Consider the following 24,709-nt stretch of genomic DNA (forward strand, 5'->3'; position numbering starts at 1 on the left):
TGCGGCTGTACAGGACATTGGTTAGGCCACTGTTGGAATATTGCATGCAATTCTGGTCTCCTTCCTATCGGAAAGATGCTGTGAAACTTGAAAGGGTTCAGAAAAGATTTACAAGGATGTTGCCAGGGTTGGAGGGTTTGAGCTACAGGGAGAGGCTGAACAGGCTGGGGCTGTTGTCCCTTGAGCATCAGAGGCTGAGGGGTGACCTTATAGAGGTTTACAAAATTATGAGAGGCATGGATAGACAAAGTCCTTTCTCTGGGGTCGGGGAGTCCAGAACTAGAGGGCATAGGTTTAGGGTGAGAGGGGAAAGATATAAAAAGAGATCTAAGGGGCAATGTTTTCACGCAGAGGGTGGTACATGTATGGAATGAGCTGCCAGAGGACGTGGTGGAGGCTGGTACAATTGCAACATTTAAGAGGCATTTGGATATGTATATGAATAGGAAGGCTTTGGAGGGATATGGGCCGGGTGCTGGCAGGTGGGACTCGATTGGGTTGGCATATCTGGTCGGCATGGACGGGTTGGACCGAAGGGTCTGTTTCCATGCTGTACGTCTCTATGACTCTATGTGACTTTTGAAAATGTAACACTGGACCCTTTAAAACAAAAGCTATGGAGTTTTCCACAATTTTCATTTCTTAAGTTGCTTCAATGTAACCAAACATTGTAAATGTAAAGGATAGGTACTTAAAAATTCTCAGCCTTGTTTGTACTATTCATGTGTATCATGTAAATTGAGGGGCAATTTTATACAAGTCTAAAGCAGAGCTTACTATTATATATAGTTTTATACCACAAGGTTCCTGTCTTCCAGACACTGCAGTGAGCCTACTGAATTATTTTGCTAGTCATTCTTGGTGACAATGATTAATAGAAGAATGTCATCACTTAGCCTATAGTCTATTGTAAAATACAGTTATGTTAGGAAGAAAAGTGAAGTATTTTATGATAGCTGCTTGTTACGTATTAACTAGCCTCACTTCACTGACAAATGTACAATATTTACACAACAAAGATGTTTCTTACTCTGCACAGCTTCAAACTGGGCTTGCGTTTCTGCTTCTTTTTCTTTCACTTTCATTTCTTTCCATTCCAAATAAAAATCCTTAACACTCTGTAACAAAACACACACACATTAGAGACATGAAAATAACTTTAAAAAAAAACAGTGCAAAATGTTTGAGCAGTCATAATTTTAAATAATAAATATTACAGACATTACTAATGAGGGAAAAGACAACATAGGAGACACAACTTTAGAGAATCAAGTGAAACTTTTTCTCCATGTAAACAGTGGAACTCGCATGATACAATGCAATTGCCCCATTTCAAAGTTAGTTGTTGATTTCCAACTAATCCGAACCTGCAAGCATTGCACACTAAGCAAGGTATTACCTGGACAGACAAATTGCAAAAGTGTTCCCCATTTGATGACTGGTCAACAGCAACCTCAGTACAATAATAAGCAAGAGGTGAATTTGCACAAATTGTCATATGATGTAAATTTGATTTTATGAAGAGATGTGGAACACCCAGCCAAAAACAAAATGACTTGAAGGATCAAACATAAATGAGGTTACTAACATTTTTCCAGTGATAGAAGAACAAACTTAGGTAAAGAAAATATGCAATGCTTGGGGTCTGAAAGACAGGGCACCAGGGTATTTCACATACAAGTCATTGCAGTTGGCGCTGTTTCATTTTGTGCATTCAGAATAAAGCCTTACATTTGACTAAAACATATTTAAGAGGTATCAGCACTTAGCTGAGCCAATCAGATTCAAGTTTTGCACTCTTGTAACCCAATGTAACTTACCTCAAACAGAAACAGCAGCAATTCAACTGTTAAAGTTGGCTGTGAAGCAAGCTGAAAAACCTACTGATTTTGTACAGAACAAATTCCTATCAACACAATCAGTTGACCAGCTGATCTTTCTGGTTGAGACACACCAAAAACAGGATGTGAAAAGAAGATTTTGCTGATCAATTTTCAACAGTTAGGAACTAAATTGAAAAGCTGAACCTCCAAGGTAACAATCTTTGGATTACTATCTCAGCCATTGACAAACCAGCATAGGTTAAATAAAACCAAGCATTTAAACGAGTGTCTCAAAGATTGGCATATGTGGAATGGGCTTCAGTTCACTGGCAACAGGAGAACGAAACCGTTTGGGTGGGATAGGTTTCATTTAAAATATTTTGGGGCCAGCGTCCTGGCAAAATGAATAACTAGGGCTCTGAACTATTGACAACGACAGAGAGCTTGCAATAGGGGAATTGTAGGCTATGACCGCATTACACAGTGGCTATTTCGATAATGATACCCAGAGTGATACCCAGAGTAATACACGATGAAACAGAGAATATAGAGGAACATCAGTAAATAGGATCTAAGGAAGAAAAATCGTAAAAAGAAAAAGCTCTCTACTTAAAAGAACATAGTATTTAGAATAAAATAAATGAATTAAGGTCACAAATACAGGTAAATAGGCAAGATTTTATACCCTTTACACAGACATGGTTACAAAGTGATTAAAGTGAGGAACTAAATATTTAGCAGTATGCGCCTTCTCAAAAACACAGACAGAAAGGAAAGAATGATCAGGTAGCATTGTTGGTATTGAATGGAAACAGCACAATAGTAAGAGGTGGCTTCAGATTGGAAGATAAGACCATAAGACATAGGAGTGGAAGGCCATTCGGCCCATCAAGTCCACTCTGCCATTTAATCATGGCTGATGGGCATTTCAACTCCACTTATCCATACTCTCCCATAGCCCTTAATTCCCTGCGAGATTAAGAATTTATCAATCTCTGCCTTTCACATCCCAGCCTCCACTGCACTCCGTGGCAATGAATTCCACAGGCCCACCACTCTCTGACTGAAGAAATGTCTCCTCATTTCCATTCTAAATTGACCCCCTCTAATTCTAAGGCTGTGCCCATGGGTCCTAGTCTCCCTGCCTAACGGAAACAAATTCCCAGCGTCCACCCTTTCTAAGAGGTGCATTATCTTGTAAGTTTCAATTAGATCTCCCCTCAACCTTCTAAACCTAATGAATACAATGCCAGCTGTTTATCTTATGTTAGGCCTACCATTCCAGTGATCGTCCATGTGAATCTCCACTGGACATGCTCCAGTGCCAGTATGTCCTTCCTGAGATGTGGGGCCCAACATTGGACCAAAATATAAAGCTCTAGTTAGGCCCTATTTAGAATAAAGTCTCAGAAGCACATTGCTGCTTTTATACTCCAAGCCTCTTGAGATAAATGACATTACAGTTGCTTTTCAATCATAGACTCAGCCTGGAAGTCAACCTTTAGAGAATCCTGGACTAGCACTCCCAGATCCCTTTGTACTTTGGCTTTATGAATTTTCTCACCGTTTAGAAAATAGTCCATGCCTGCATTCTTTTTTCCCAAGTGCAAGACCTCGCATTTGCATTTGTGGTTTGCGATAGAATCCATACGGTTGAGGGCAAGAAACAAAAAGGGAAAAACCACACTGGTACAGTAGTCTTATAGGCTCCCTAATAGTTGCTATATAATGGGACAAAAAAAAAATCAGAAATAATGACAGTGCACAAAAAGACAGAATATTAACCATGGGTGATTTTAAAATTCATTAGGATTGGGACAGTCAGATTGGCAGCAGTAGCCAGAAGGAATAAATCAGAGTGTATTAGATATAGTTATGAGAATAATTAGTTGTGAATCTGACCAGGGATCAGGCTATTTTGGATCTGATGATATATTATGAAGCAGGTTTAATAAATAATTGCAGAGTAAAAGATTTCCCAGGAAACAGTGACCATAATATAGTAGAATTTAGCATTCAGTTTGAGAGGGAGGAACATTGGTCAGAAACAACTATATTCAACTTAAATAAGGGAAATGACAAAGGATTGATGCCAAAGCTAGCTGTGTGGACAGGGAAAGGTGGTGAATAGCAAAAATGGTTGACGAACAATGGTAAACATTTAAGAAAATAGTTTAAGGCTCAGAACAAAAGTAGATCCCAGTGACGAGGAAGTATTCTAGGAAGGGGATAACTTAATGGTGGTTAAACAGGGAAGTTAAGCATAGCATCAAACTGAAAAAAAAACAATATGCAAAGATTAGTGTAAAGACAGAGGATTGGGGACATTTTAAAAGTCAAAAGACAACCAAAACAATAACAAAAAAAGGGAGACGATAAACTTTAAGGATAAACTTGCAAGTAACGTCAACATGGACAGCAAGAGCTTCTTTAAATATGTAAGAAAAAGGAGCCAAAGTGAACATACGCTCCTTAGACAACGAGGCTAGGGCAATAATGAGGAGTTGAATAAATACTTTACTAGAGTGTTCATAATAGAAAACACTAATAGCACTTCAAAATGGCAGAGATTGAACAGTTTAGGATTCTACTCACTCGAGCTTAGAAAGATGAGAGGTGATTTTATTATATGAGATTCTTAAGGGGCTTGACAGGATAAATTCTGAGAGGAAGACTCTTCCATGAGGGGAAACAAAGAGCAGAGGGCATAGTCTAAGACTAAAATGGATGCCAATTAAAGATTGAGAGGAGGAGGAATTTCTTCTCGTCTTTGAAACTTCTTGCCACAGAGAGTTGTGGTGGCAGAGTGCTTGTGTTTATTTAAGGCTATGATAGATTCTTCATCAGTAGGGGAAATCAAGGGTTACATAGAAAAAGGCAGGAAAATGGATGTGAGGAGTGTCAAATAAGCCATGATCCTATTGAGTGGCGGTGTGGGCTTGAAGTGTCAAACAGCCCACTCCTGTCCCTATTTCACATGATCTAAAATTACAAAGTGGCAAAAGGAGATAAAACAAATACAATAACTTTCATGAGAGAAAAAGTTCTAAGAAAAATAATAAGACTAAAGATCAATAAGTCCCCTGGATCAGATGGGATGCATACTAGGCTATTAAAACAAGTAGCTATATAATCAATGGATGATGCACTGGTGGTTATCTTCCCTGGATCCTTAGATTCTGGAAAGCTGCCAAAATAACAACTTTATTTATAAAGTGAAGATGACAAAACAGAGGTAACGAGAGTCCAATTAGTTTAATGTCTGTTACCAGAAAATGTTAGAAGCTCTATTAAAAATGGTGTAAAACCAAATTATTTAGAAATACATAATCTGATCAAGCAGAGTCAGCATGGCTTTGTGCAAGGAAAATCATACCTGACAGATTTCCTAGAATTCTCTGAGCAGGCAATAAGCATAATACATCAAGGTGAAATGGCCCATAACAAAATATTTGGCTCTTAAATAGCCTAGAAGACAAACCAGAGGACACAGTTTAAAAATAAGGGATAGGCCACTTAGAACAGAGTTGAGGAGAAACTTCTTCACCCAGAGAATGGTGGGTGTATGGAATGCTCTGCCCCAGAAGGCTGTGGAGGCCAAGTCTCTGGATACTTTCAAGAAAGAGTTGGATAGAGCTCTTAAGGATAGTGGAATCAAGGGTTATGGGGATAAGGCAGGAACAGGATACTGATTGAAGATGATCAGCCATGATCATAATGATTGGCGGTGCTGGCTCGAAGGGCAGAATGGCCTACTCTTGCACATATTGTCTAAGACACTTTGTTTCAGTACAGCAGAATTGGCTTTAATCAACCATACCCATATCCCACAAAAGAACAAAGGGAAATAAATAAGTGATGACTGTTCACAGCCAGAAAGTAATTTAGAACTTTTTAAAGGAAATTGGTTTGCACAAGTAAATTTTGAATTGCACATTGGTTAAAAGTGGGCAATTTATGTTTAAGAGCAGATGTGCTCCTTATTCCAAAATGAAATTACAAACAGCTATTAGTAAAAACCGAATTATGCATAAACATGAAGAATCAGAGATAACCAGACTGCAGAACCTGAGCAATCCAATCCAGCAGTGAAGATTGTGATGAACAGCTTTAACTGGATTCCTCAAGGCAGGCACCACACAAATTTCAGATTACCCTTCTTATTCAAATAATTTCTGCATAAAGTGAAACATGTGCATGACTAGATAGAGTCTTAGATTCATACAGCATGGAAACAGACCCTTTGGTCCAACCAGTCCATGCCAAACACAATCCCAAACCAAACTAGTCCCGTCTGCCTGTGTTTGACCCATATCCCTCCAAACATTTCCTATCCATGTACTTAACCAAATGACTTTTAAACATTGTAACTATACCCACATCCACCATGTCGTCTGAAGGTTCATTCCATACACGAACCACTCTGCTTTATAAAAAAAAACTATGTCATTTTTAAATCTTTCGCATCTCACCTTAAAAATAAGACCCCCAGTCTTGAATACCCTCACCTTCGAGAAAAGACACCTGCCATTCACCTTATCTATACCCCTAATGATTTGATACACGTCTATAATATCACCCCTTAATCTGCTACGTTCCAGTGAAAAAAGGTCTGAGCCTATCTAGCATCTCCTTATAATTCAGACACTCCATTCCCGGCAACATCCTGGTATATCCCTTCTGAATAGTCTGCAGCTTAATAATATCCTTACTACAACAGGAAGGCCAGAACTGAATACAGTACTCCAGAACAGGCCTCACTAACACCCTGTACAACCTCAACATAACATCCTAATTCCTATACTCAAAGGTCTGAGCACTGAAGGCAAGCATGCGAAATGCTTTCTTAACCACCCTATTAATAAGTGATGCAAACTTCAAAGAATTATGTACTGAATCCCTCAGTCTTTCTGTTCTACAACTCTACTCAAGGTCCTGCTTTTAATTGTATAAGTCCTGCCCTTGTTTGTTTTACCACAATGCAATACCTCACACTTATCAAACTTAAATTCCACCTGCCAATCTTTGGCCCATTCGCCAAGATCTCTGTAATCGTTTTCACTGCCCACTATACCACCAATCTTGGTGTCATCTGTAAATTTCCTAACGTCTCTGTATTTCTAACCAAATCGTTTGCATAAACAACAAACAAAAGTGGATCCAGCACCAATTTGTGTGGAACAAGACTGGTCACAGGCGTCCAGCCTGAAAAACAATCCTCCACTATCCCTCTGTATCCAATTGGCAAGTTTGCCCCGAATCCCATGTGATCTAACTTTACTTAAAAAGTTTACTGTGCAGAACCTTGACAAAGACTTTACTAAGTCTCTACAAATCAACAATGTCTATCACTCTGCCCTCAATCTTCTTGGTTACATACTCAAAAAATGCAATTAAGTTTATGAGACACTATTTTCCTCACACAAAACCATGCTGACTATCCCTAAATCATTCCTTACCTCTCCAAATGCACATAAATCCTATCTTTCAGAATCATTTACAACAATTTACCCACCACCAAAATCAGATGCACAGATCTAGGCTTCTCCTTACATCCAGTTTTAAACAAAGGCACAACATTTACCAGTCATTTGGCATCTCACCTATATTTAGAGATATTTCTGCAAGAGGCTATGTAACTTCCTCCCTAACTTCCCAGAGTCCTAGGCTACAGTAGATCAGGTCCCAGAGACTTAGCCATCTTTATGTTTTCGAAGGCCTCCAGCACTTCCTCTTTTATAATGTGAATTGTTTTCAAACCATCAATACTTATTTCGCAGACACAAAATATTCATTTCATATGTCTCCCTTCTCCTGAGATTCAATACAAAGAGAACATCTTTGATCTTTAAGGATCCCTCCTCTCTCTAGTTGTTCTCTTGCTCTCAGTATATTTGTAGAATCCCTTCAGAATATCCTTAACCTTATTTGCCAAGACTATCACACATCCTTTCTTTGTCTTTCTGAACTCCCTCTTAAGATTACCCCTACACTCTTAATACTGTTAAAGATTCATTTAAACTCAGTTGTCTACATCTAATAATATTTTGATTTTTTTTGACTAGAACCATTATTCATCCACTGTTCTCTAATCCTACCAGCCCTATCTTTCACTCTAACAGGAACATAATGACTCTGAATTCTCGTTATCACACTTTTGAAAGCCTCCCACTAGTCAGTCATTCCCTTTACCTGCAAACAGTGTACTTCAATCAACTTTTTAAAAGTTTTGTCTCATACCATTAAAATTTGCCTCACTCCAATTAAAAACTTTAATTTTTATGGAAGGCTTATCCTTTTCCATAAATATTTTAAAACAAACAGAATTATGATGACTACACTCAAAGAGTTCCCCTATCACGTCAGTCACTTGCCCTCTCTTATTATTCAAGAAAAGACCCTTCTCTAGCAGGAACATTTACATATTCAGGATGCATGTTTGCTGGCTGAGCTGGCAGGTTTGTTTTCAACTGTTTCATCACCATGTTAGGTAACATCATCAGGGAGCCTCCAGTGAAGCGCTGGTGTTCTGTCCTGCTTTCTATTTGTGTGTCTTGGTCTGTTAAGGTGGGAAATATCATTTCTGGTTCTTTTTCTCTAAGGTTGGTAGAGAACCTTAGTCCAAATCGGTGCATTTATTTATGGAGGCCTCTAGGTGTTCCTATGCGTGTCTTGGTTTAACCTGTCCTAGGATAGATGTCTCAGTCAAAGTGGTGTTCTTTGTCTGTAAGTAAGGATATTAGTGATAGTGGGTCATGTCTGTTGGTGGCTAGCTGGTGTTAGCAGCTTTATATGTCAGGCAAAATTAACAAGACCGATCTCCAAAACATGAAACCTAATGGATCCAACTCAACCCATTTGTATGGATTACCAAAGGTACACAAACCAGAGTCCCCCCCTCAGACCCAGTCTCACTCCCTGGCACACCAACATACAGACTAGCAAAGAAATTCCACCGAAAACTGAAATACCTAGTAGAAGACTCTTGCCACTCCATTCACTCCACCAGAGTTCCTGAATTTCAACAAAGATACCAAAATAGAGGATGAAATAATAGTCTCCGTTGATGTAACAGCCCTATTCACATCAATTAACACTAACCTGGGCAAAGAGAAACTGACTGCACTATGAGACAAACAGAGGACACAAACACCAGACAGCACCACCTTCATCAGCAAGGACAACATCCTCAAGGTAGTAGACCTGTGCCTCACTACCCACTTGAAATTCAAGGAAAAGACCTACAAATAAATCAACAGAACACCCACGGGATCACCAATATCAGGTGTCACAAAGCTGGTTTCTTCTTTCTAAAAGCTGTTCCTTTTCTCGAGGATACCATGTCCTTGGTTTTCTTCAGAGGGGTAATAAACTATTCTTGGTTCCAATTAGTCTGGTTTGATAGGGACATTAAAGGGTATTGAGAGGCCTTTATGTTTATATGTAAACAGATGAGACTTCAGGGCTAAGTGGTCATGTGTTAGAAGTGACCTGTATAATGAAAGGGCAGTGGTCAGCTCTCTAGCTGAGCGGTTTAGTTCAGTCCAGAACTGGTTGGGAGTTCAACAGTGAGCTGTGTGGAAACAAACTCTCTTTCTTTCAGCACTTCAACTTCAACCTGTAAGCATGTGTTCCATTTATACTGGGTTTTAAAGGGAGTTTGCTTATTGGGACTGTTGTGTACATTCGGAACAGCATAATTAAGTCTAGTTTGGATAGACTGTGTTCTGTAGGGGTTCTTTATTCTGTTCTCTGTGTTTCATTGTGTAATTTTGTGAATAAATGTTTGACTGTTTTAAAACCTAGTAGTCAACCTAGCTAACTTATTCCGGGTAATTTTACCTGTACACTTACTGAAACAAATTGCAAATTTATAGTCTGGGGCTGCCTGCTTAAGAATGTTTTGAGTGATCTGGCCTAGTACATAGTAGAGGGTTCCTAGCAGAAGCAGTAATGCAGAGGCTTGAACAAACAGCTCTCGCCACGATCCAACCCAAACTTTGGGTCTGCTACATGGATGACACCTTTGTCATCACAAAATAGAACAAATTAGAATAAACTTACAACTTCATCAAAAACATCCTTACTGGCATAAATTTCACAAAACAGGAGGAGAACAACAAGATTCCCCTTCACACAAAACAGGAGGAGAACAACAGATTCCGCTTCACACAAAACAGGAGGAAAACAATAGATTCCCCTTCCTATATGTCACAGTGGAATGAACAGTTAATGGAGAACTGCAGACTAGCGTCTACATGAAAGCAACGAACACAGATCAGATACTTAATTACAGAAGCAATCATTCCAACACCCACAAATGGAGCGGCATCAGGGCATTATTTAAACGGGCCACAAAACACTGCAGCACCCAGGACTTACGAGCGGCAGAAGAAAAGTACTTATGCAATATATTCGGGAACCTGTTGTTCCTGATAAACACAGTCTGCCAATTCTTAAACAACAAACCCAAACAAGTAGGCACAACATGCCCAAAGACTCTAGCCACACTACCATTCATCAAAGACATCTCGGAGATGACTACCAGACTACTCCAACCCCTTGGCATCATGGTAGCCCACATACCTATCAACACAGTGAAACAGCCACTGATGAACCTAAAGGACTTCATAGCAATAACCAGCAAAACGAATGTCATTTACAAAATACCCTGCAAGGACTGTAACAAACACTACACTGGACAGATAGGCAGAATATTAGCCACCAGGATATATGAACACCAACTAGCCACCAAAAGACATGACCCACTATCACTAATATCCTTACCTACAGACAAAGAAGAACACCACTTTGACTGGGACAACACATCCATCCCAGGGCAGGAACACCTAGAGGCCTGGCATTCAAACCTGAACTCCATCAATAAACACACCGATTTGGACTCCATTTACCAACCTCTGAGAAAACGAACCGGAAATGATATCACCCACCTTAATAGACCAAGACACAAATAGAAAGCAGGACAGAACACCAGCGCCTCCCCAGAGGCTCACCATACCTAGCATGGTGATGAAACGTTTGAAAACAAACCTTCCAGCTCAGCGAGCAAACTTACAACTTGGACCTCAACTTGTGCTATAAATCTTGAAAATTGCAAACATTTACATATTGATCAAGAAAATTTTCTTGAACACATTTGACAAATTGTTTACCACCTAAACCTTTAACACTATGGTGGTCCAGGCAATTTTTGAAAAATTAAAATCACCCTATTACAACCTTATTATTCTTACATATATCTAAAATCTCTCTACATATTTGTTCCTCAATTTCTCTGACTATATGAGGTTCATCATTCCACCATAGTTAAGGAAACGTGTTCAACCCACTACACGAAGATCATTGTCATCGTCAGACTGAAGGAGATAACCACACGCACTTTTTGCTGGCAGGGCTGGACTCCAAAATTGAGGAAATTCCACCTCCATTAGCATTACTAATTAGCAATTTTGAAAGATGCATGTTTTTCATTGTGGTTGACCCATGTACTAAATGACATCTTCAGTGAAAACCATTGAAAGATTGAGAACATCCTTTGTCAAGTTTGATTATTCTGAACAATTTGTTTGTGATAAATGGTCCACAGTTTATATTTGAGAGTTTACAGATTATCTAAAGCAGAAACGAATTGAACATATGTTATCAGCTCCTTATCATCACCCAGCCACAAATGGTTTGGTAGGATGGTATGTTCAGATGATGAAACATTCTTTAAAGGGAACTCAAGAACAAGGATCACTTTCCAAGAACTGAGATGACATTCAGTCATCTTAGGAAAAGACAACATCAATTAATGTCCGAGAACACTTAAACCACCAGAGGTTAAAACCAATGAGAAAAATAAACAGATGCCTGAGGGGCGCTGATATCACACAGATTGAAATGTCTTATCAACTGACGATTATAAACAATGAAAATGGTTTTAATGCAGGAACCTCTGATAAAAGGGGGGAAAGAACACGGACGGTCACTACAAGAGTCCAATCACAAGACGTCAAGGTCATGCCATCGACCATTTTAAGTAGAAAATAGCTTAGTCTAACCCTGTAGAGTAAACATCTCCATAACAAAGCTCCTTTTGTTTAATGTTTTTGCTTCCCGTTCCTTCTTGGAACATAACACTGTGGGTCTGGAGTCAAATATGGACCAAATTATGCAAGGTGACAGATTTCTTTCCTTCGTGAACAATTAGTGACCTAGATGGGTTATTATGACAATGGCTTTATGTAGGTTTCTTAGTCAACCACGTAAATTTCTGATAGCCTAAGATGGAAATCTTAGAGAGGTTAAAAAGGATTCAAAGTAATACCCAGAAATTGACTCTTCCCCCCCCCCCCCCCCCCAGAACACAAAAGAAAGAATTTTATGAGGTGACGACAATCATTATCAGAAAAACATGAAGTACAGAAGACCTACCTAATTTTAGGCCTGGATAGCCAGGAGAAAAAAAACAGGGTTGTGCTGTTTCAATACTTCTCTAGCAAGTAGTATAATTACAGATGAGAAAGGCATAAAACTCATCTTAGTTCATCCATTTAAAAGATTCTATGGTCCTCCTTATTGGAGCATCCAATTAAAATAATTTCTAGGGCTGTCCTGGAAGTATTGATCACATGTATTAATAATTGCGCATGAGGAATAATATCCTGAATGTACCTTTCATTAGTTTGCTTTAGCTAGCAAGAAAAACACAGAATCAATGTTTGTGTATAACCATCCTGTATACCTTTACAAGATCACCTATCAAAAGTGTCCTTATAAAACTGAAAATCCTATCCCTTTTTATCCTCAAAGTTTAAACCTCTGACAGGAAGCTTCAGCTGTCAATTATTTGGTTGTTCCAAGGTTCAATCAGATGACAGCACTGCAAGTTTGATCACCAGTTATTCTGACTTGTATCATTTTAGTCAAATAGTTGAGTGTTTTGATGACAATGATGTTAGCAGACGTCTATTAGCTGTTTTCTGTTCATGCATCCACTTGGTCAAAGTGTAGATACTGTAGCAGGGCAGATATTAAAGAGACATACTTTCCAAAATTTCAAAGAGGTTGCTCCAAGCTACTTTTCATTGGTCATTTTGTTGTAGATTTCAACATTCAAGTTTGAAGCACTTGGTAGCAACTTGCTCAATTAATCAAAATCACCCATCAGCAAGTAATTCCTTTTAAAAATCAACTTCTTAATGATAGGTTCAATGCATCCACTAGGCATACACACCTAGCAGCAACCTAATATAGGAGCTGCATGTTGGAACAGTGCCAAAAGCTTCATTTGAAAGCCAACAAAAATCTAGCATCATACCACAAAACAAGACACGTGAAATGCCAGAGTTTAGATCAGAGGGGTGCTGGAAAAGAGCTCTATTCCTGATGAAGGGCTTTTGCCCGAAACGTCGATTTTCCCGCTCCTCAGATGCTGCCTGATCTGCTGTGCTTTTCCAGCACCACTCTGATCTAAACGCTGGTTTCCAGCATCTGCAGTCCTCACCTTTGCCTACGTGATAATGCCAGACATTACAAGCTCGTAAAATTCATATTCAAGAATGTCATGCATTAATGATAAAACTCAAGCTATGCAAAAATATTTAACCATGAAATATCGAGAAGTTCAAGTTGAAAATACAAGCCCTTAAAGAAGTGCACAAAGAATCAGAGAGCAGGCTAGAGAGAATGAGTGATAAATAAAGACAGAGGGCAAGAGGGGGGAACGCAGGGAAACGAGAAAGGGAGGAGGGCAGGGAGGCAAGAGATTGGGGGAGCAAGACAGCTGTGGGGTCAAGAGTGCAAGGGAGGAGTAGGAAACAGAGCAGGGGGCAGCAGGAAAGCGAAGGGGGTGGGGGGGGGGGGGGTGCACAAAAGCATGTGGGCTTGAGAAAGTTGGTGAGGGACATAAGTCATGGAGATTTCAAACCTGCAGCCAAACTCATTTCCTCCTGAAAAACTGCTCAACACAACTTCAAGCCTGTTAGACTGACCATCTCTGCTAAAGGCCTCAATTACCATACAACATTAAGCCACCTGCCTGAAAAGGGTTCTTTCCAGACTTAGCATCATAGAGCAATACAGCAAAGAAACATGCACTTCTGCCCAAACTGGTTCATGCTGATCATGGTGTCTAATTACCTAGTTCCAAATACCCACATTTGATCCACATCCCTCTAAACCCTTTCCATCCATGTACCGATCCAAATGTTTTTTAAATTTGCTATGTTGTACCTGCCTCAACCACTTTCTCTAGCAACCCATTCCACATATGCACCACTCTCTGCAAGAAATAGTTGCTCCTCGGGTCCTTCTTAAAGCTTTCCCCTCTCACTTTAAATTTTTGCCCTCTAGTTTTCAATTTCGAATCCCAGGCGAAACAAAATTAAGCATTCATCCGAACCAGGCCCCTAATGATTTTATATACCTCAATAAGGTCAACCCTTATTTCTTGGAATGTAGAAGAATGAATTCCAACCTCTCCCTATAGCTTAGGGCTACATCTTTGCACTCTTTCCAGTTTAACAAGGGTGACCAAAACTGTACACTATATTCCACATGCGTCTCACCAATGATTTACACAACTGTAAAATAACGTCCCAACTCTTATACTCAATGCCTCAACCGATGAGGGCCAGCATCATCATCACCCTATCTACCTGTGATTCCACTTTAAAAAACTATGTACTTGTATTCCTCGGTCCCTCTATTCCACAACACTTGCCATTTACTGTATAAGTCCTACTATGGTTTGACTTTCCAAAGTGCACATTAACATTTATCTGTATTGAATTGCATTTCCCAAGCCTCAGCCCACTTTCCTATCTGATCAAGATTCTTCTGTAATTTTTGATAACTTTCCTTGCTATTGGTGATACCTCTTAATTTTGTATCATCCACAAACGTAGCAATCATGCCTTGTACATTCAATCCAGATCATTTATGTAAATAACAAAAGACACAGTACTTACTCCTGTGGCACACCACTAGTCACAGCCTCCAGTCAGAGAAACAAACTTCAACCATCATCCTCTGCTTCCTATCATTGAGCCAATTTTGAATCGAATTAGCTAGCTCTCCCTGAATCCCATGAGACCTAGCCTTCAAGACTACCTACCGTGAGATCTTGTCAAAGATCTTACAGACAACATCCACTGCCCTACCCTCATCTATTCTCTTGGTTACCTCTTCAAAAAGCTCTAAAAAGATTTGTCAGACATGGCTTCCCATTCACAAATCCATGCGGATTACCTCTATTCAGACCTTGACCATCCAAACATTGGTTGATCCTGTCCCTCAGTATCCTCTCCAACAATTTGCCTCCCAGTGAATCCAGGCTCACTGACCTGTAGTTCCCTGGCTTGTGTTTGCTACCTTTCTTAAACAATGGAACAACATTAGCCACCCTCCAATCTTCCAGAACTTCACCAGCGGCCAAACACAAAGCAAAAATCTCTGCAAGGGCTTCTGTAATTTCTTCCCTTGCCTCGCACAACATCGGAGGATGAACTTGATCAGGCCCAGGAGATTTATCCAGCTTAATACATTTTAAGGCTGAAAACAGTAATATTTATGCGGTCCAAAACATTCTTACTTGTGTCCCTTATTTCCTTTACATCCATGATTCTCTCCTCAGGTGAGCGGAGGGTGACTACCCTTAACAATGAGGCATATTTGATGACAGTCGAAAAATGTGACACTGGAAAAGCACAGCAAGTCAGGCAGCATCCGAGGAGTAGAAGAGTCAACATTTCAGACATAAGCTCTTCATCAGGAATGTGGGCTTTGATTGAGTATTTAATGACAGTGCAGTATCAAAGGACAAAATAAAATTGAAGTCAAAAGGAATTGGAGTAAAACTTCTCCACTGATGAGAGTCATACGAAGCACAAAGGAAGATGATAGTAGCTGCTGCAAGCAATCATCTTTGACCCAGAACATACTTCAGGGGTTCCTCAGAGCATTGCTTGAGGCTCAATAGTATTCAGCTGCTTCATCAGAGTGTTTCCCTCCACCATAAAGTCAGAAGTGGGGATTTTCGCAGATGACTACACAATGTTCAACTGTCATACTTACTCAGATGCCCATGAATGTATGAAGGTTACAGATTTTTTTTTAAGCTTTAAAAAGAATAGCATAGCATCTGGACAAGTTTTCTTTACTTGAGATGGTCACTAAGGGTCATGTGACTTTTATGGGATTTGCACAAAGCATTGACTCAAGTCTGAGAATGTTTGTTGAAACTTCTTCAAATGTAAATGATCAGTGGTGGGTTGTCCTCGAGTGGACATTCCAAGAAAATGATAGCCTGGACCCCAATGTTTTCTTATTTTTGAAAGACAAGTGTAAGGCCTTTCAATTGGTCAGACTTCCAAGTTTTAAGCAAAACACATGATTCTTATTCTATAGTTAAAATACAAAAGAAAGAAAGCAGAATGGAATAACAACTCTATTGCAAAATTTAACAGAATAATAGATCATTTAACTACTAAACAACAACTGTTCCAATATAGTAGTATTCCATATACACACCCATGGCAAAGGGAAATTCAATAAAATAGATTGTCTCACATGCAATTCTCATAGCAGGAAGAGACCCCAAGCTTTTAGCTGTAACAGAGAGAGGAATAACAGTTTCCACATCCAACTTCAAGACCCCAGTAACTGTTGAAAGTTAAACTAGTAGGGGTTTGACTCCACATATTCATAGTGCTTCTGTTCCAACTTTAAAAAACGCAAAAACTTTACTTTATTGGCTTGGAACAGTCCACTTGGTAGCTATCTTAACCTCTCTTTATTAAAAGAAAAGGACAAAACTTACCTCTTAAAACTATTACATCATCACAGGAACAAAAAGAACAGCTAACTATGTACTTTGTATTATTCTTTGGGAATAGTAGGGAATGAAATTTCTCATTTTTTAAAATCAACCTGGTCATACGTCTGGCACAGGTGGGTCTTGAACCCAGGTCTCCTTGCTCAGAAATAGAAATGCTATCACTGCATCACAAGAGTTCTTCCCTTTTCTTTTCCATTTAAAAGTTTTTGCTAATTGACATCTTCATTTTTAAGTGAACTACATTTTAAATTTAATTGTGATAGCTGAATGCTAAAAAAAATGAAAGTATTTGTTTATATCAGCCAAGAGTGGGTCAAAAAAGAGGAGAACCAATCCCTGCCCATCACCTGGTCAGGTCTAAAACATATTCCCCAGCCTTCCCTCATGTACTAGTGGAAACCAAAACGACAAGAGAGACAATTCTTTCAGTAAAAAGAACAGTGAAAGTTGCTTAACAAACAGTTATATTGGGCTATGTGAGCAGGATTAATTTGTTTACACCTGTAACAATTCGTCTCTACAAAAACTTAACCATGGCCTTAACTGAAATTCTTGCAACTTGCAATCTTCTCAAAGAGGAATGAGAAGAATTAATCCACACCTGCACCTTGTTGCACATTAGAGGTCTCAATCAGAATTTTTTATATATTAATATATAATCCAGCTTTGTTCACTAGAAACCATCTTTACAAGTGTGTTAGTATTGTCTTGCTCAGCTCAAAATATATGTAATCTTTTTTTGAAAAGGCCTTTCTTGAAATTTCTTGAAGGCTACTTTTCAATTTCACCAACTCCATTGGGTGATGCATTCTCTTATGAGCCATAACTTCGGATTCATGTTGACAGTAGGGGTGGGGGAGGGAGGAGATTTACATTCTCAGAGAAACAGAAGTAGAAGAATTCATCAGTATTCTCAATATTTAACATCATGCCATTAAACCTGACATCTCAAAACATAAGGAAAACATATTCCTAGACAATATGTAATTAAGCAGAATACAACAGACTTAAATTAGCAACAAATATATTTTTGTAAAACAAAACAACAACACTCTTCTAAACACAAAAGCCAACGATCAAAACACACTGTCCATGGACTGATGAAATTCATGGTATGTTTGTTTCTAACACAGTTACCACACCTCAACTAACTTATAGTAGGCAGGATGCTATTCATCCACTAGCACATGTATATCTTTATGAAATATAACTGATCAACATTATACAATTGTCAGTGTTCCTTACAATTACATCCATTCAATTCCCTCACAGCGGTTACCAAACTGACAGATTGAATACAGAAACTCCAAATTAGCAAGGACTCCTTTATCTCAGTTTTCTTGCTCCCAGTTTGGGTAATCCAAGATGGAGGACTGGAAAAATTTCTGGCTGTAACAGATGCTCCGTTTTTGACGTATTTTAGATGCTGGAGGCGATTTCCTCGAATTACAGGAGCAGCATTTACTGTTCTATATGCTGTTGCATTGTTTTGGAACTTTGAGGAAAAAAGTCAAAACACAGTAGTTTTAAAAGGGAGAAGAACAGACAAAGGAAGCACATGGTGAGGTCAGTGCGAGAAAGCGAGCGAGAGCGAGAGAGAAACTGACACCAGTGAACCTGCACAGTTACTGCCTTTGCTGTCTGAATTCATGTATTGCTGGACATCGGAGTGCATCTTGGAAAATTAACACAGTGAAATTCACAACTGATCTTGGAGGAACAGTTGGGCGAAGTTTACAGCACAGAATCAGATAAGTGAATTGTTGTTTTAAGTGGTGTACAGAAAGTCTGCAGTAGTGAGTAGAGTGGGTTCTTTCTTTATTATATGTTGTTGGAGATATGTCGCTTGATTAAACTTAATATATATAACCCATAACTATTAATTTAACCTGGGGCAGTGTTTTGTTAAGGAATAAGACAGTGTTATTTTTTGGGTCTGCAGATTGTGAAGGAGCAAAACTGGCCTTTACGAGAGTGATATGTGCTTCTTGTCAGATGTGGGAGTTTAAAGAGAGTTTAAGGGTTCCTGCGTATTATATCTGCCATCAATGCTGTTGGTTGCGAATCATATGAGATCAAATGGATCGGTTGGAGAGACAGTCAGAAGCAATGAGGAATTTGCAACAGCAACAGTATGTGATGGACGGCAGTTATAGGAAGGGGGGGGATACAGTCACATAGATGGGTTAACTCCAGCAAGGGTAAGAGAGGTAGGCAGGTAGTGCAGGAGTCTTCTGTGGCTATACCCATTTCAAACAAGTATGCTGTTTTGGAAAACGTAGGGGGAGATGGATTCTCGGCTGTTCGTGCTACGTACCCATAAGTTTCTGGTATTGAGACTGGTTCTAATGCAACGAGGGGATCATCGGGTTCCAAGAGATCAATTGTGTTAGGGGATTCTCTAGTCCGAGGTACAGACGGACGTTTCTGTGGCCAGCAGCAAAAAATCAGAATGGTTTGTTGCTTCCCTTGTGTCAGGATCAAGGATCTCTCAGAGAGGGTGCAGAATGTTCTCACACGGGAGATGGGCCAGCAAGAGGTCATTGTCCACATTGGAACCAACGACATAGGAAGGGAAAAGGTTGAGATTCTGAAGAGAGATTACAGAGAGTTAGGCAGGAATTTAAAAAGGAGATCCTCGAGAGTAGTAATATCTGGATTACTCCTGGTGCTACGAGCTAGTGAGGGTAGGAATAGGAGGATAGAGCAGATGAATGCATGGCTGAGGAGCTGGTGTATGGGAGAAAGATTCACATTTTTGGATCATTGGAATCTCTTTTGGGGTAGAAGTGACCTGTACGAGAAAGACGGATTACACCTAAAGTGGAAAGGGACTAATATACTGGTTGGGAAATTTGCGAGAGCTGCTCGAGAGGATTTAAGCTAGTAAGGTTTTGGCAGGGGCGGGGGGAACCCAGGGAGATAGTGAGGAAAGAGATCAATGTGAGACTGGTACAGTTGAGAATAGAAGCGTGTCAAACAGTCAGGGCAGGCAAGGACAAGGTAGGACTAATAAATTAAACTGCATTTATTTCAATGCAAGGGGCCTAACAGGGAGGGGAGGCAGATTTTGGTGCATTTATAACTCTGGAATGTCTTTGTTTTTCTTTTACACAATGGTTAAATAATGTTTATCTTTTATTGCCATTGAAAAAATGCTCAAAAATACCCAAAAGCCTGCTTCATGTTTATTACTGAAAGTCACAACACACCAAAGGAACTGACATCAGGTTATGTACACCCAAGATGTTAGTCATATGTACCACTAACAAACTGCTTCATAATCTGAGGAATTCTATCCAAGTGCAACAAGAACTGGACATTCATATTGAAGTGGCAAATAACATTCACAAAGCACAATTGTCAAGCAATGACCATTTCCATCCACAGAGAATCTAAACATTTCTCCTTGAACAATCACTGACTCCCCCATCATCACCAGAAACTGAACTGGATTAGCCATATAAATAGCATGCTTAAATGCAGGTGAGAGGCTGGGAATTCTATGATAACAAATCTCCCAATTCTCCATACCCTGTGCCTCATATACAAAGTACAAGTGCGAGAATGACTACAGCTCCAGTAACACTTTAGAAATTGACCAGGACAAAGCAGCTCACTTAACTGGAACCCCATCCATCATTTTAAACATTCATTTTCTCCACCACCAACGCACACTGGGATTAGTGTATACCATCTACAAGATGTATTGCAGCTATTCACCAAGGCTCCTTAGAACAATACCTTCCAAATCAGGAACATCTATCTTTGAGCTAGAAAGGCATAGGGCAGCAGATGCATCACTACCTGCAAGATTCTAATCCCCCACACCTCCTCTGGACCTCAAATCTCTCACCTCCCTCAACTGAAACTATATTAGTGCTTAACTATCTCTGGGTCACAATTCTAGGACTCCATTCCTAACATCATTGTGGGTGTCTATCTAACCAACAGTAAGAATAGAGAAGATAGTAAATGAGGGGGAGGTGTGACATTGTTAATCGAGGACAGTATTAGGTGGCAGAAAGGACATTTGAGGACTCGTCTACTGAGGCAGTATGGATTGAGGTTAGAATCCGGAAAGGTCACCCTGTTGGGAGTTTTCATTAGGCATCCGAATAGTTCCAGAGATGTAGATGAAAGAATAGCATAAATGAATCTTAATAGGAGCGAGAGTGACAGGGTAGTTGTTATGGGTGACTTTAACTTTCCAAATATTGACTGGAAATACGATAGTTTAAGTACTTTAGATGGGTCAGTTTTTGTCCAAGGTGTGCAGCAGGGTTTCCTTACACAGTATGTAGACAGGCCAATAAGGGGCTGGGTAATGAACCCAGTATTAGATTTGGAGGAAGGTGAACACTTTGGTAATAGTGACCACAATCCGGTTATGTTTACTTAAACAATGGAAAGGAATAGGTATATACCGCAGGGCAAGAGTTATAGCGGAGGTAAAGGCAATGATGATGTGATTAGGCAAGATTTAGGATGCATAGGATGGGGAAGGAAACTGCAAGGGATGGGCACAATTGAAATGTGGAACTTATTCAAGGAACAGCTACTGAGTGTCCTTAATAAGTATGTACCTGTCAGGTAGGGAGGAAGTTGTCAAGCGAGGGAGCCGTGGTTTACTTAAGAAGTTAAACTTTTGTCAAGAGGAAAAAGAAGGCTTATGTAAGGATGAGACGGGAGGGCTGAGTTAGGGCGCTTGAGAGTTACAAGTTAGCCAGTAAAGACCTAAAGAGAGAGCTAAGAGGAGCCAGGAGGAGGTATGAGAAGTCATTGGCACATAGGATTAAGGAAAAACCTAAGGCTTTTGATAGATATATCAGGAATAAAAGAGTGATGAGAAAAAGATTAGGACCAATTAAGGATAGCAATGGGAAGTTGTGCATGCAGTTAGAGACGACAGGGTAAGAGCTATATCGATATTTTTTGTCAGTATTCACACTGGAAAAAGACAACGTTGTCAAGGAGAATACAGAGATACAGGCTACTAGAATAGATGGGATTAAGGTTCACAAGGAGGTGGTGTTAGAAATTCTGGAAAGTATGAAAATAGTTAAGCCCCTGGGTGGGATGGGATTTAGCCTAGGATTCTCTGGAAAGTCAGGGAGGAGATTGCAGAGACGTTGGCTTTGATCTTTATGTCGTCATTGTCTTCAGGAATAGTACCCAAAGTCTGGAGGATAGACAACGTTGTCCCCTTGTTCAAGAAGGAGAGAAGAGACAACCCTGGTAATTATAGACCAGTGAGCCTTACTTCGGTTGCGGGTAACGTGTTGGAAAAGGTTATAAAAGATAGGCTTTACAATCATCTAGAAATGAATAAGTTGATTAAGGATAGTCAACGCGCTTTTGAGATATGTAGGTCGTGCTTCACAAACCTTAATGAGTTCTTTGAGAGGGTGACCAAATAGATAGATGAGAGCAAAGCAGTTGATGTGGTGTATATGGATTTCAGTAAGGCGCTCGATAAGGTTCCACACGGTAGACTATTGCACAACATACAAAGGCATGGGATGGAGGGTGATTTAGCAGTTTGGATCAGAAATTAGCTAGCTGAAAGAAGACGGGGGGTAGTGGTTGATAGGAAATGTTCACCCTGGAGTTCAGTTACTAGTCATGTACCGCAAGGATCTGTTTTGGGGCCACTGCTGTTTGCCATTTTCATAAATGACCTGGATGAGGGCACAGAAGGATGGATTAGTAAATTTGCAGATGACACTGAGGTCAGTAGAGTTGTGGATAGTGCCGAAGGATGTTGTGGGTTACAGAGGGACATAGATAAGCTGCAGAGCTGGGCTAAGAGGTGAAAAATGGAGTGTAATGTGGAAAGGTGTGAGGTGATTCACTTCGGAAGGAGCAACAAGAATAAAAACTACTGGGCTAATGGTAAGATTCTTGGTAGTGAAGATGAACAGAGAGATCTCGGTGTCCATGTACATAGATTCCTGAAAGTTGCCACCCAAGTTGATAGGGTTGTTAAGGAGGCATACAATGTGTTAGCTTTTATTAGTAGACGGATTGAGTTTCAGAGCCATAAGGTCATGCTGCAGCTGTACTTGCGCGAGTACTGTGCACATTTCTGGTCACCGCATTATAGGAAGGATGTGGCAGCTTTGGATAGGGTTCAGATGAGATTTACTAGGACGTTGCCTGGTATGGAAGGAAGGTCTTATGAGAAAAGGCCGAGGGACTTGAGGCTGGTTTTGTCAGAGAGAAGAAGATTGAGAAGTGACTTAATTGGGACATAAGATAATCAGAGGATTAGATAGGGTGGGCAGTGAGAGCCTTTTTCCTTGGATGGTGATGGCTAGCATAAAGGAACATAGCTTTAAATTGAGAGGTGATAGATATAGGACAGATGTCAGAGGTGGTTTCTTTACTCAGTATTTGGGGCGTGGAATGGCCTGTCCGCAACAATAATGGACTCGCCAACTTTAAGGGCATTTAAATGGTCATTGGATAGACATATGGATGAAAATGGAATAGTGTATGTTAGATGGGCTTCAGATTGGTTTCACAGGTCGACGCAACATTGACAGCTGAAGGGCATGTACCGCATTGTAATGTTCTATGTTCTATGTAACTCAGATTGGAGCCATTCAAGAAGGCAATTTACTACCTCTCTTAAAAGAGGATCAGGAAGGGACAATAAATACTTGTCATCAAAGCTCACAGCCCAGCAATGAATGTTTTAAAAAACCTAGTGCATATCGTTCAACTTATTTTTCTATTCGGAGAAACTGAGGACTGCAGATGCTGGAGATCAGAATCAAAGGGTGTGACGCTGGAAAAGCACAGCAGGTCAGGCAGCATCTGAGGAGCAGGACAGACATTCCTGATGAAGGGCTTATGCTCAAAACATCAATTCTCCTGCTCTTCGGATGCTGCCTGACCTGCTGTGCTTTTCCAGCACATTTGTTTGACACTTATTTTTCTATTCAACCTTTTCGAGGATGTTGTTACACACCTCTGGACCAAGTGATACTTGAACTCAGGCATCCCAGTCTCAGGTTACGGACGCTACCAGTGCGCCACAGGAGGGTCCCGCACATTTTTCAATCGTGCACCATATAGAATAATTAATAGGCATTGTTGGTGTTTCATTGCTCCAGGTGTGAAATTGACTCTCTAGAGAGAGTGTTGTTTCAGGACAGAGAGGTAACAAGCTTCATCAATCAAATTAACATTAAAAATAATTAACTTTTAAGATTTCTTCTCATCTTACCTGGCAGCACTGTGGTAATGACTTCAGAAAGAAATAAAACCAAAGTCCTATCTTGCATGGCAACAGGTCTTGCCATTGAGGCTTTTCAACAGATCTGCAGTACAGACACAATAAAACAAAATACAAATTATACCATTTAAAGTAATTCCTTTAAGTGAAATTTTCATGCAACTGAAGCTTATGTTCATCTGTTTCTAGCAGAGAGGTCAACCTCCTAGCTTGATAGTTTGGCAAATTGCCTGTTTATCTCATAGATCAGGTGCAAAAAGCAAGACTGTTTAAAAAGGGTGGTAAGGACAAGCCAGGAAACTATAGACCAGTGAGCCTGACGTTGGTAGTGGGCAAGTTGCTGGAAGGAAATCCTGAGGGACAGGATGTACACGTATTTGGAAAAGGCAAGGACTGAAGGGGATAGTCAACATAGCTTTGTGCGTGGGAAATCATGTCTCACCAACTTGGTTGAGTTTTGTGAAGAAACAAAGAGGATTAATGAGGGCAGAGCGGTAGATGCAATGTATATGGACTTCAGTAAGGCAAGGTTCCCCGTGGGAGACTGATTAACAAGGTTAGATCTCATGGAATACAGAGAGAACTAGTCATTTGGATACAGAACTGGCTCAAAGGTAGAAGACAGAGGGTGGTAGTGGAGGGTTGTTTTTCAGACTGGAGGCCTGTGACTAGTGGAATGCCACAAGGATTGGTGCTGGATCCTCTACTTTTTGTCATTTACATAAATGATTTGGATGCGAGCATAAAAGGTACAGTAAGTTTGCAGATGACACCAAAATTGGAGGTGTAGTGGACAGCAAA

The 24,709-nt window shown here is 40.0% G+C and overlaps 1 protein-coding gene across 3 annotated transcripts in view; it reads right to left on the bottom strand.

Moving 5' to 3' along the window:
- dnajc1 (DnaJ (Hsp40) homolog, subfamily C, member 1) overlaps positions 1–24,709 on the bottom strand; it is a 242,884-nt gene that overhangs the window by 97,851 nt on the left and 120,324 nt on the right. For all 3 annotated transcript variants that reach the window (XM_043690433.1, XM_043690435.1, XM_043690434.1), the window contains 2 exons: positions 23,900–23,993; positions 1,031–1,118 (listed from right to left, as the gene is read on the bottom strand). In XM_043690433.1, coding sequence (XP_043546368.1) covers positions 1,031–1,118; positions 23,900–23,993 — 182 coding nt within the window. The remainder of the gene's footprint in view (positions 1–1,030; positions 1,119–23,899; positions 23,994–24,709) is intronic.

This window comes from Chiloscyllium plagiosum, chromosome 5, assembly GCF_004010195.1.
Source record: "Chiloscyllium plagiosum isolate BGI_BamShark_2017 chromosome 5, ASM401019v2, whole genome shotgun sequence".
Taxonomy (NCBI): Eukaryota; Metazoa; Chordata; class Chondrichthyes; order Orectolobiformes; family Hemiscylliidae; genus Chiloscyllium; species Chiloscyllium plagiosum.